General features: G+C 47.5%; 2 protein-coding genes across 2 annotated transcripts; one reads left to right on the plus strand and one right to left on the minus strand.

Moving 5' to 3' along the window:
- Positions 1-1,034: 1,034 nt before the first annotated feature.
- LOC119268275 (protein arginine methyltransferase NDUFAF7, mitochondrial-like) lies at positions 1,035-4,871 on the plus strand. Its single transcript, XM_037549868.1, has 10 exons — positions 1,035-1,590; positions 1,697-1,758; positions 1,847-1,990; positions 2,398-2,508; positions 2,588-2,783; positions 3,359-3,417; positions 3,506-3,558; positions 3,628-3,850; positions 4,175-4,283; positions 4,379-4,871. Exons 1-10 carry the CDS (start codon positions 1,092-1,094, stop codon positions 4,639-4,641), a joined length of 1,719 nt encoding a protein of 572 aa, XP_037405765.1. The 5' UTR covers positions 1,035-1,091; the 3' UTR covers positions 4,642-4,871.
- Positions 4,872-6,520: 1,649 nt separating this feature from the next.
- Positions 6,521-10,532, minus strand: LOC119268276 (cytokinin riboside 5'-monophosphate phosphoribohydrolase LOG-like). Its single transcript, XM_037549869.1, has 7 exons — positions 10,223-10,532; positions 9,552-9,649; positions 8,911-8,941; positions 8,133-8,232; positions 7,944-8,014; positions 7,016-7,159; positions 6,521-6,923 (listed from the first exon to the last, which is right to left on the minus strand). Exons 1-7 carry the CDS (start codon positions 10,379-10,381, stop codon positions 6,822-6,824), a joined length of 705 nt encoding a protein of 234 aa, XP_037405766.1. The 5' UTR covers positions 10,382-10,532; the 3' UTR covers positions 6,521-6,821.
- Positions 10,533-12,138: the final 1,606 nt, after the last annotated feature.

Raw genomic sequence — 12,138 nt, forward strand, 5'->3', positions numbered from 1 at the left:
TTTGTAAAAGAGAAAGAACCAATTAAAAACTTATCAGCAACATACAGTGCACACTTCAAAGATACAACTCCATCATATAAAAAAGAAAGAGAGAAATTTGAGTTTATTTGGGATTCCTAGGATAAATAGAAAAAATATATTGTGTAGATACTGTGGAATTCACATGATTCAATCTGAGTGTATCTACGATCAGTGTCGGGGGCCTTGTATTATGTCAAAATTCTCACGTAATTAAGATATTCTTGTTCCTACTATGCTGCGTGAGGTCGTCTGCAGCCATGACTTGCTTGTGGGATATACGATCGAGCATATTGCGTAAGAGGGGAATACGAGTTGTACCTATAGCCAGCATGGAGCAGTGCAGCAGCACGAGGGCCATGTTGGGCGACAGCGCATAAGGGGATGCTGAGTTTGGTGGTGCCGCTGTTCGAGGTTGAGGTCGAGGAAGGTGCGCTGCCGCTCGAAGTCGACACCGGTGTAGCGCGATGGCCTGCTAGACAAGGAGGAAGAGAAAGAGGTCGGGGGAATGGGGTCTGATCGCAAATCAGCCATGTCTTGCATCCGCTCGCCTCGCACCGCTCCCCATCAGAGGATCGAACATCACTAACCCTGGCCGCCACGCGCATGAGTGGTTGCGGGGAGGAGAAATGACAACACCTCGCACGTCTGCTCTTTTTCCCGATGGGTCGTGCTTGCCCCAGCCGCTGCGCGTGAGAGAGTCTTTCGGCCTCCCCGCAAGGGACGATTACAGGCCTGGTAGGCTCAATTTAATCTCAGAAGCCGAAAAAAGCCACCAGAGCAGCGGCCCAAGAAGGGTTAGCACTCGTTAGGATCGAACGAAGCGACGGGGGGTGCAATTAAAAGACAATCGGATGGTAGAAAACGCTCAAAAACGACGATCCAACGGCCACGAATGCTAATGGCGGGCAGGAAAGATGCCCAAAAGTGACGATCCAACGGCCTGAGAGGGGTAATCAAAGTGATAGCCCGGCCAGGCTCATTGGGCTTTCGAGCGAAACCCGTCGTCGTCCTACCCCCTCTCCGGCCCAACCCACCAGCACTTCAGCTACTCCTTCTGTCTCGCCGTCGAGATGCTTCGGAGCCCAGCCGCCGCTCTGCTCCGCTGCCTGGCCCCTCGCATCACCGGCTCATCCACGCGTCGGACCCTCCCTCCTTACATATCCTCCTCCTCCTTCCTCGCGCGCTTCTCGTCCACGCCGACGTCCTCGCCGCCACCGTCCTCCGTCGGTGCCCGCTCCGGCCCAACCCACCAGCACTTCAGCTACTCCTTCTGTCTCGCCGTCGAGATGCTTCGGAGCCCAGCCGCCGCTCTGCTCCGCTGCCTGGCCCCTCGCATCACCGGCTGCAGTGGGGAAGCCGGCTCATCCACGCGTCGGACCCTCCCTCCTTACATATCCTCCTCCTCCTTCCTCGCGCGCTTCTCGTCCACGCCGACGTCCTCGCCGCCACCGTCCTCCGTCGGTGCCCGCGACGATGAGGCGGAGGATGACAAGCTCCCGGGATCATCAGGCGATTCCGGCGCCAGGCTCAGCATTTCTGTGGACCGCGCCGGTCTATACAGCCCCCCAGGTCTCACCCCTCTCACTCCCATACACATTCACATTTTTCAGACTGTTACGCGCATGCACATTGGGGTCCAGTGTTTCTGATTATGCACATTTGATCTATGCGACAGAGCACTCTCACGAGCCGTCGTCGGACTCTGACCTTGTCAAGCACCTTAAGAGCATCATAAAGGTATCGATGGTTCCCCCCTCCATTATTAGTCTTTAATCTCCATTGCTTGCATTGTGGAAATGTGATTCGGTTGTCATTGGAAGGTTAGTTCCGGAGTGGGCCGATCAGCATAGCTGAGTACATGGAGGAGGTGCTTACAAACCCACAGTCTGGGTACTACATGAATCGCGATGTGTTTGGGGAGTCTGGGGATTTCATCACCTCACCAGAGGTCAGCCAGATGTTTGGAGAGGTAAGTGGTGCTCCCTAGCTGTTTGTCTTCCAGCATTCAGGTATTAGAATCTTCTTCTTTTTTGCGAGTACAGGTATTAGAATCATGTAATGTGCCACACTTGGAAATTCAGTGATGGCAGAGAGATGGACCATTTGTTTCATGTATAACAATGCAACGATACACCACGTGATATTTATGAATGGTTGTGAGGCATTGTAATCTTTTATGTTTGTGCACTTCCATTGCACATCATTTTTGCTGCAGGACTATAGTATTATTGGAAATTATGATATTCAGAATCGTATTAAGTGTTTTATATTCGTATGGTGAATTTAATTTGTCCAGTGGTTGATTTACTCGATTGGTTGATCTTATGCTATGGCTTATGAGATAAGAGTAAATAATGTTTTGCTGCTTTGCCTCAGCTGATTGGTGTGTGGGCGATGTGTCTGTGGGAGCAAATGGGGCAACCAGAGAAGGTGAATTTGATTGAGCTTGGCCCAGGACGAGGAACTCTCTTGGCAGATTTACTTCGTGTATGGTTTTCTTGCTTGTGCCTCTCCTTTGTCGAACTTGTACTGTCCTGTTTCTTAATGCATATGTCCATTTCAATAGGGCTCAGCAAAGTTCGTTAATTTCACTAAGGCGCTCAACATTAACTTGGTAGAATGTAGCCCTACATTGCAAAAGGTGCAGTACAATACTCTGAAATGTGAAGATGAATCTGTTGGTGATGAAAAAAGGACAGTTAGCAAGCTTTGTGGAGCCCCTGTTTATTGGCATGCCTCCCTCGAACAGGTTCCTTCAGGATGTAAGGGGCTCTTTCAGCTACAAATTTCATGTTTCTAAGTAGTTAATCTCTATGGTATAACTGTGGATATCATCTAGGCACTTGTATGATAAACTCTTATACTGTCATTCATCTTTTAACCATACCATGAGATTTGTGGAATTAGTATGGTCTGATTCATTTGTTGTGGTAAAGAATGTGCTAAAGTACATAATGACATGGACCAAAAATAGACGGATCTATCGTCGATTTCCTTTTGAAAGTGACACAATCGCACAATATATATTATCCTCAACTTGCTAATGATGTTGCCAATTAGTTGGATGATCTTCAAGCACCTATGCTGCCATTGCTTATTTGCTTCTGATGCTTAAACTTGCTAATGAGCTAGCTTAGATACTTGGTGTATGTCGATCCTTAAACATTTCAGCTTCTGATGCTTGTAATCTCTCTGTTGGACTGCCTTTAGCGTTCTTCTACAAGTTGTATGGTTTATTCTGAAACTGGGTTGCCTTTATGTATCTTCAAGTTTTTGTCTTTCAAACATATTTTTGGGGTTTCTCTTGTTTGCCTTATTTTAAGTGTCTTATCTGCAGTCCCCACCATAATTGTTGCTCATGAATTCTTTGATGCTTTACCAATCCATCAATTTCAGGTTGGTGAGCAGTCTGTTTCAGATTTTATCACGCTTAAAGATTAATTACTGTGCAATCGTTCCACTGAACAACCATTTTTTCCTGCAGAAAGGGTCACGCGGCTGGTGTGAAAAGATGGTGGATCTCGCAGGAGACTCATTGTAGGTTTTACAAATCTTAGTTAAGTATTATTAACCTTAAGTAAATGTGTAATTCTTACTTCGTAGCAGGTTTCGCTTTGTTCTGTCTCCGCAGCCTACAGCCTCTTTAATTTTCCTCTCCAAACGTTGTCAATGGGCTAGTCCTGAGGAGCTCGAGAAGGTTGAGCAGATTGAAGTCTGCCCGAAAGCAATGGAGATTAGCGAACAGATCGCAGACCGAATTAGCTCAGATGGTGGAGGTGCTCTGATCATTGACTATGGCAAAAATGGAATAGTGTCTGATAGTCTTCAGGTTTGCATTTTAGAATTGTTTCGCTACACCTGAGTTGAACTGAAGAAGTTGTTGACCGTAGTGTGTACAAAGCTCCAGCTAGTCCTGCCCCTGTGGATCTCTTGACATAAATAAATTGCTAAAAGTAGACTGGATAGTCTTTGGTGCTCACATGATACCCAAATTCTATTCCTTGTTTTGTACAGTATTTGGTTTTATATATAATGTGCTTGCACAAGGAATTATCTCATGGACTGTTCTTTTACGAATATCAATTCTGTAAGCAATAGACTAGTCTCTTGAATAAATGACATGTACATTAAGAAAATAACGATATATATGCAGGCAATCCGCAAACACAAATTCGTTCACATATTAGACGACCCTGGGTCTGCTGATCTCAGTGCCTATGTTGATTTTGCTGCAATCAAGCACTCTGCCAAGGATGCTTCAGGTTTGCAACGTTTATGAACTCTTATTGCTTGTTTGTACTTTTCATGGCAAGGCAAGCATTTCTTACTAGGCTTGTGTCTGTTGTTATATCTGCAGATGATATTTCCGTCCATGGACCAATGACTCAATCCCAGTTGTTGGGTTCTCTTGGTATCAACTTCCGGGTGGAAGCCCTTATGCAGAACTGTGACGAGAAGCAGGCGGAGTCTCTGAGGACAGGCTACTGGCGTCTAGTCGGAGACGGAGAAGCCCCATTCTGGGAAGGGCCTGATGACCAAACGCCCATCGGCATGGGCAGCAGGTACCTGGCCATGGCCATTGTCAACAAGAAGCATGGCTCGCCCGTTCCATTCGAGTGAAAAGCGGTGATCCCTTTCCTTTGTGTAATCTGTTAACCAGTAATGAAAAAACTAAAAATAACGAGACCCTCTGCAATTCCTGTTGTACTTGATGATATAGACAGTTGAGTTCAGAGCAGGCTTTATTTTTGTGGGCTATTTTCTTGTATGCTACTTGGGGTGTCGTGTCGAGTAACAACTCCTGAAAACATGTGCTAAGGATGGATACAAATGTTATCGGGTTGCTCTCAGCTCTCCTAGTCTTAGTAGAAGTATATAATTACAGCGTTGTCATCAGCGGGTCGTCGTCTGATTTTTCTGGGTCTCTTGCTGCATTGTTGGTGAAGTTTTGTTGAGTGCCTGGTCCATGTATTAACCGTGAAGCAGTCCAGGTAGGTGCATCCAGTTTGAAAGTCTGCATTTTTGGCAGTCAAGTAAGTATTTATTCGATAGAAACAAGGAATTCTTGGTGTTTGACATAGTGAGTAAAGCAGTCGCAGAAGATACAAGGACCTACCGACCCTGGTTGCATGTATTGTTCCAACTTGCCATCCTGTTAAAAAAGCAGTACTAACATACGTGGTCTCAGAGAACACACTGGTAACCACAGGGAGGGAGTTGATCTGGTCACCAACAAGCGTGGAATCCATCCACGGCAGGTGAAGAAGTGGAAAGTGCGATATGAAGAGCTGAGATGGAGGAAGGTTAGCTTCATTTACTTGATTTAGGGCCTGTTCGGAGACCCGCCGCTCCACGAGGCCACTCCCGGAGCGGGCGGAGTTCCAGTTAAAAATCGTGGAGCGCGCATGTAGGTACTTTCCAGATTCCGAAATTTCAGGGAGCAGGTGGTTATCCGAACAGGCCCTTAGTCGTTTGAATTTCTGATGGTGAGTAGCACAAGTAGTAATACTTGTTGATGTGTTGAACCAACAACCTTGCTGTCAAAAAAAAAAACATGGGAAGGAATCCATGGAGAAAGGGTGGGTGACTGACAGGGTGAGGTCGATCGGTAAAGATGGTGCTGCTTCTTTTTTAGGGGCGTTGGTGTGGTGATGCCGATGCGTAATGAAAGATGGTAGAAAGCAACATGGGCAATTATTGACAGAAGACAGGCAACGAAGACGGCAAAGTGTGTGCTGAAAATGGCCCTGAAGCGTGGAAACGGAAGAGAAAAAGAGCATCGACCAAACCGCACGAATATGCACATATCCTATGCTGAACGAAGACAACTCCTTGAATAAACTATATCACGTAGGAGTAGTACGTGCGCGCCTAAACAAGACGTACACGGCCATTCCTTTCACATCCATGGCCATTCCCGCCGCACCGGCCGCATAGACTAAGGGCAGCCTGTTGAAGTTGAAACCTTAGCCAGTCCAGCCAAAGTCAGTCTCCTTTTATGGGCCGCAGCAAGCAGCAGATTCTTCCTGCCTTTGGAGGAAGCAGGAGGAGAAAACGGCGTCTCAACCGAAAGAAAGAAAGAAAGAAGGAGAGAAAGAAGGAAGGAAGCGCGTGCGGCAGGCAATCCATCCACGGGCGGGAGCCGCATTGTCGCCGCCGCGAGGCCCACCGGTGTCTGCCTGTCCCTTGCCGACACACACACCATCTCGACACGGACCTCTCTCTCTCAGTGCCTTCGGGAGGGACAGGTCCCATCGCCGACGTGCGTGCGTGCGTGCGCGCGACGGCGACAGCCCCGGCTTTCCAAAAGCGCACAAACGATGTGCCCCTTCCACCAACGACGCGGATCCTCCTCCTTCATCTTCATCTAGTCTAGCTGTCTAGGGCACACTGGCCTACAAACACTTCGTTTCTTCCGTTATCACGGCTTGAATCATCATTTGTTTGCACATCATCCATGAGCGACACACACGTGCAAGCAAACAGATCCACACGGAGCGAGACGAATTTTCCCATTCTTGATTGATAGTTAAGGAACACACATCTGCTGCTGCTCCTACATGACACATTTGTACATGCAATCCCTTCCTTCTACTTCTAGTACCTAAGCTACGACCAAAAGAACTCCCATCATCAACCGCACCACTACTTGCTACTCAATGCTAACACTGTCATGCCACTGGCAGTGACAGGCAAAAGCTACGACTGACAAGGACTAGCACACTCCCATCTTTTTTTCTTCTTTTTTTTTGCACGGTCAGATGTTACTTAGTTCAGAAACGCTTCCACGATGAATCGTATCATGACGACGCAATGCCGGGCTCCAGCTCCGGCACGAAGCCGTGCGTGATCTGGCCCTGATCCTCCCACACCAGCCCGATCTCGTAGTCCGGAACATACTCCTGCAAATTCATGCATGCTAGTACATGTCAACACACTGACTGACGGTGGCCACGTAACAGTAACGATATTGATTGGGTCTGTATATAATTACCTCGAGCTTGAGAACTAGCTCCTTGGCGGTTGGAGCTGAGATGACGAGGTGCCTCGCGTCCTCCTGTATGAATCCTTCGCTCACAGCCATGTCGATGAAGGACAGGAAGAAATTGTAGAACCCATCCACGTTCAGCAACCCGATCTGCTCGGTCAATATCCACCAAAAGAGATCAGTCGTTAACCCCTACTAGTTACTGGCTGCTAATGTGTACTGCTACTGTACTGTAATACTGTATTGATTGAGAATAGTAAAAGAGGGATCTAAGCATTAAGATTCAGCATAACAGATTTCTTCCGAAAAATACTAACATGGATCCGTTCCACCTAGATATCATGAATACAACATTTGGTAGGGCCCCTCAAGCACAAATAATAGTGATAGATATGATAAATCGAAGTGGAGAACATTCGTTACTAGTTAATAAAGAGATTATTCAAACCGTCCACTCCTCTACAACTTGTGGTTCGTGGATCGGTCTTCTACCTTAGATGCCAACAATACATTCCTTTTTCAACGTAAATCCGACCGGCACAAGATCCTCCAAACATCATTCTAAATTCTAATAATACCTACAGTATAAATAATGGAGATTGCGGATCGCATGCTCCCCAAACTTATATGTTGGTCTCTGAGATGCTAGGCTGCTTAAACTACTGATCAATAATTTGCCATCCTCTAGATGGCGAAAGCTTCCGGCCAATCACATGGGATGGGACTGGGAGCACCACCAAGCCACAATCAAGGCCTAAACACGACTTTGGGCTAAACTAATTGCCTGGATAGCCGCAGATCAGACAAGCAAGGGATTCGGAAACATGCAGGCAGCACGCATGATGGTTAAACTATCGCGCAATCATGAGCATATAATTAAGCTTTTGAGACGATCGAATTGTTGATGCTACAAGGAATCAGAATTGGTCGTTACCGGCTTCTTGTGGATCCCAAGTTGGGCCCACGTGAGGACCTCGAGCAGCTCATCCAGAGTCCCGTAGCCACCTGTGGTGCAAGAGATGGAGATTTTTCAGATCTTGCATTGAAGAATCCAGTGATTCAAATCACACTTGACAGGAGATCCATCCATGTTGGGAGCAACTAAGATAAGATTCTCTCATACCGGGTAAGGCAATGAAGGCATCAGCAGAGCGAACCATCTCGGCCTTCCTCTCGTGCATGCCGGAGACGGCTCTGACTTCCCCAACAGGCTCTCCAGTGACCTGAAGATTGAAGCAGTGACAGGAATGTTAAGCAGGCAGTACCATTAATGGTTGCGCATTTCAGCTTCGAATTAGATCATGTGTTCAAAACCCTCTACTAAAACTAGCAAATGCAACGAAAGAAAAAGGTCCTGAGAAAGTAAGTTTTTAATTTGCATGTAAAGAACCGCACACACATTTCTGTACGGTACGTACTGCACCTGCATGAGCTCATCATATAGTACTAGTAGTACAGTAATAAATAAACAAGAAAAGGACGTGTTCAGCTAGACACATTTCTACTTCTCCATAGTAGTACTAGTACCTTGGTCAATAACAATAACAAGGACAGTTACTAGTAAAAGTGCTATCCATGTTCAGCTATAGGTGGTAGTAGTAGTAAAAAACTCAAGTTATTACTATGTTCAGCCAAGGAGTAGGTTGCATATCCGGTGAGGTGAAGTCCAAAGGCAAGGCAAGCGAAGCAGTAGCTTTGAATTGATAGTCGTAGTGGTACATTTAAAAGGGAGCACGCATTGGCGTTGGAGCGGCGCACCATATTCATGTGAGCAACGTAAATGCAGAGAGAATTGAAGTGGATATGGCACGCACGCACGCACGCATGCCTAGCAAAACGGAGTAAAAGTAGAAACATGCATGAAGCAAATGGGGGAGTAGAGTAGTAGATGGATCGCTCACCTCTCTGGGCATCAAGGACTTGGGGATGACCCTGCCGGACAAAAGAGAAGAGCAAACAGATAGACACGTCAGTTGTTGGCATAAAGCAGTCAAACAGTAAGTAAGGCCACAGCTTTTTGCCATGGCAAGAAACTGGCAAAACCAGTGCCCACTACTCCTCCTAGCGTAGGCACAACACCTCTACTACTGGCTAGCTGGACCGTGCTGTGCATGTATAGGGAGAGATGGAGATGGACTGAATGAGCACTGGTGGTACTGGAGTCCTGGTAGGGAATAATTAGAGGGAGGGACGAGAGAAGGGGCACTCCAAGAGGAGGAGGGAAGTCCATTTGGAGCATGCAGGCTAGGAGCCTTTCGGAAGCGAGTCCAAAAGGTGGTTCCACTCCTGTGAATGGAACTCAGACGCATTCAAAATGCCTCCCACTGCTGCCCCCTCTGGCCCTGGCCCTGGCCCCAGATCAAAGCAAACCAAACCAAAGGCTGCCTGCCATCTTGATGCGTACAAAGAAGGAGCAGGAAGCATGCACGCACAGGAACACCACTCATCAAACAAGATAGATAGATAGAGAGAGAGAGAGAGAGAGAGAGAGAGAGGGAGCTATGCTATGATATACGGTGGGGAGGCAATGAAATGAAGTTACCCAATCACATGGCGTCCTCCATCATGGACTGCGTGGGAGACGAGGCCCATGAGCCCAATGGAGCCTCCTCCGTAGACCAGGTCGATGCCCCTCTCCACCTGCAACGCAAACAAGAAACCAAATTAAAGGTGGGATTTCTTGTGTTGAAACTGAAATAGTAGTAGTATATGCAAGAAGCAAAACATGAAAGATCGTTCCTTGGGGGAAGCAAGCAAGCCATCATTGTCTTCCGTGACCATGACCATGACCCAGCCATGACGGACCATTTCGGAGAGAGCAGAAATGGCAAATGGATGCAGCAACTTCTAGCAAGTAGTACCATTTGTGATTTGTCCAGCGCGCGCGGTGCGTGAGGCGTGATCGAGCCACTATGCAACCAGCGTGGCGCGTGAGGTATGATCATACAGGCGTGATCCATGCAGATGCAGTGCGCCGTGCACCCCACGACGTTCTACAGCTCAGCAGCCAGCAGGCAGGCAGAAGCTGGTGACGTGCCATCCCCAAACAAACACGAACAACAAGGCCAACATGTGGGGGCGAGCGAAATAAAAGAGGAGAAGAAGATTTCCGTTGCCGCAAAATTTATAAACCCAACAGAAAAGATTTCTACGCGTAAGCGTGAGCGTGAGCGTGACAGGGGGAGGGGGAGGGGGAGAAGAAAGACCAAGTACCAGCTCCTTGCCGAGCTCGACGGCGGCGTCCTGGTAGCTGGCCTTCCGGCCCTTGGCGCTGCCGCAGTAGACGCAGATCCGCCTGAAGCGGGAGCGCCTGTCCCCGCTCTCCGGGGCAGCGGCGCCGGTGTTCTTCTCTGCCGTGGCCTCAACTGCCATCGCCTGATCCGTCGGTCGGTGTTGGGGTCGGGAAGGGAAGGCTGGTGGTTCTCGCCGGCCAGGTGGTGGAGGGGCGGAAGGTGGTTCTTGGCTTCGGGTAGGTGCTGATGGTGGTAGGGGAGGCGAGGCTGTGACTTGGGGCCGGGGCGGAGGGAGACCTGAGTTGAGCCGGATGTTGTGGGGGGAAGCGTCCATTTATAGGGGAGGAATGGATGGATGGGTGTTGGTTGGTGGGTCCAACATTGTTGGGGCCGGGCCTGTCTTCCCCACAACTGCTGAGAGTACTGTACTAGTACTACTTTTCTCTCTCTTTCTCTGGTTTCTTCTTTTTATGAAAAGAAAACAAGAGGTTTCGTAGCTTTGAGTTTCATTTGTTTGTGGTCTTTCTAACCCTTTGGTATTTAGCGGCTTTGCTGAGTTTTCACATTTAGTGCTAATTTCTGTTCAGTTAGAGTAAATTATAGGTGGTTTTGTGTGTACTCCCCCGATCCTTTTTAGTTTACATATAAGATCTGTCTGAAGTCAAGACTCGTAAACTTTGACCAATTTTATAGAAAACAATACCAACATTCATAATGTGAAATCAACAACGTTAGATGCGTCATGACCTTAGTTTTCATATTGTATAAATTTAGCATTGTAGATATTAACATTTTTCATATAAATATGGTCAAACTTACAGACTTCAGACAATTCTTATATGCAAAGTAAAAAAACCAAAGAGAGTACTAAAAGAGACCGAGATAAGAAACGTGGCATTCTCCTCCTCTATCTAGGGGGTAGTAGTAGCGGTAGATGATCACCAACGAGATAACAACTACAACGCGAGCTGTAGTACGAAAATTCACCTCCGAGAAGATCGGACTTGTTGCGCTTCCAAACCAAATCCTCATGATGGTGGTCAAGATCCGAATTTATGGTGTCGTGCGTAAGTGTGCTCGGCATCGGAATTTGCCGGTGCGATGAGTGAGTTTATTATGGGAGCCGTGCTATACACACGACAAATTCAGACGACGCATGCACGATAAACTAAATCCAGCCGGACATGCGTGCATGCATCGGGACATCTGCCGCTCGATTTCCTTGTCGTGCATACATCGGCCACAAGGATCGTGCATGAATCAGTTTCGTTATTATGGCCAGCTTACGGTTGAGATTTGCACATGTTCCAGATGTGCATTCAGTGCGTTCCTCATGAGTCGTGTCCCAGCTGGACGTACGGTCACATCGTCCTAGTCCTAGCATCCTTTGCTTTTTCTTCTTGTTCTTGAACCAAGTGTGGCATGGCATGGCCAAATCGTATCGCCACGGCAAACATTAATCGGTCCCTTTTTTACTTTTTCAATATCACAAGTACTCCAAGTGTCTGTGTCTCCACGCCATATAGAATTAACTAAAGCTGGCCGGTGCTATACGGGCGACGCCGAGAGCTGTCCCGGTCCAGCCCTGTCCCTGCTGCACTGTCTCCTTGGAGGATCACGCACCATTTTTCTCGACCATTGCCGCCAAACTTCCAGCCTTTATTGCCGCACAACGACCCAATTTCGTGACCCCGTACATTGAAGACCAAAATATAAAACAGTATTTTTCACCCCAGGGCGTGAAGCGGTGTTTTCATCACCGTCTTATAAAACGGGTCTTATGGTAGTCGCGTCCCAAGTGATGCTATCAAAAGGGTGAGGCATCTTTGTTATTTCAAATGATAAGTGTCATACTGTGACACGAAGCATTCCGACGTTTTTTACAACTAAAGTTAT

This window comes from Triticum dicoccoides, chromosome 3A, assembly GCF_002162155.2.
Source record: "Triticum dicoccoides isolate Atlit2015 ecotype Zavitan chromosome 3A, WEW_v2.0, whole genome shotgun sequence".
Taxonomy (NCBI): Eukaryota; Viridiplantae; Streptophyta; class Magnoliopsida; order Poales; family Poaceae; genus Triticum; species Triticum dicoccoides.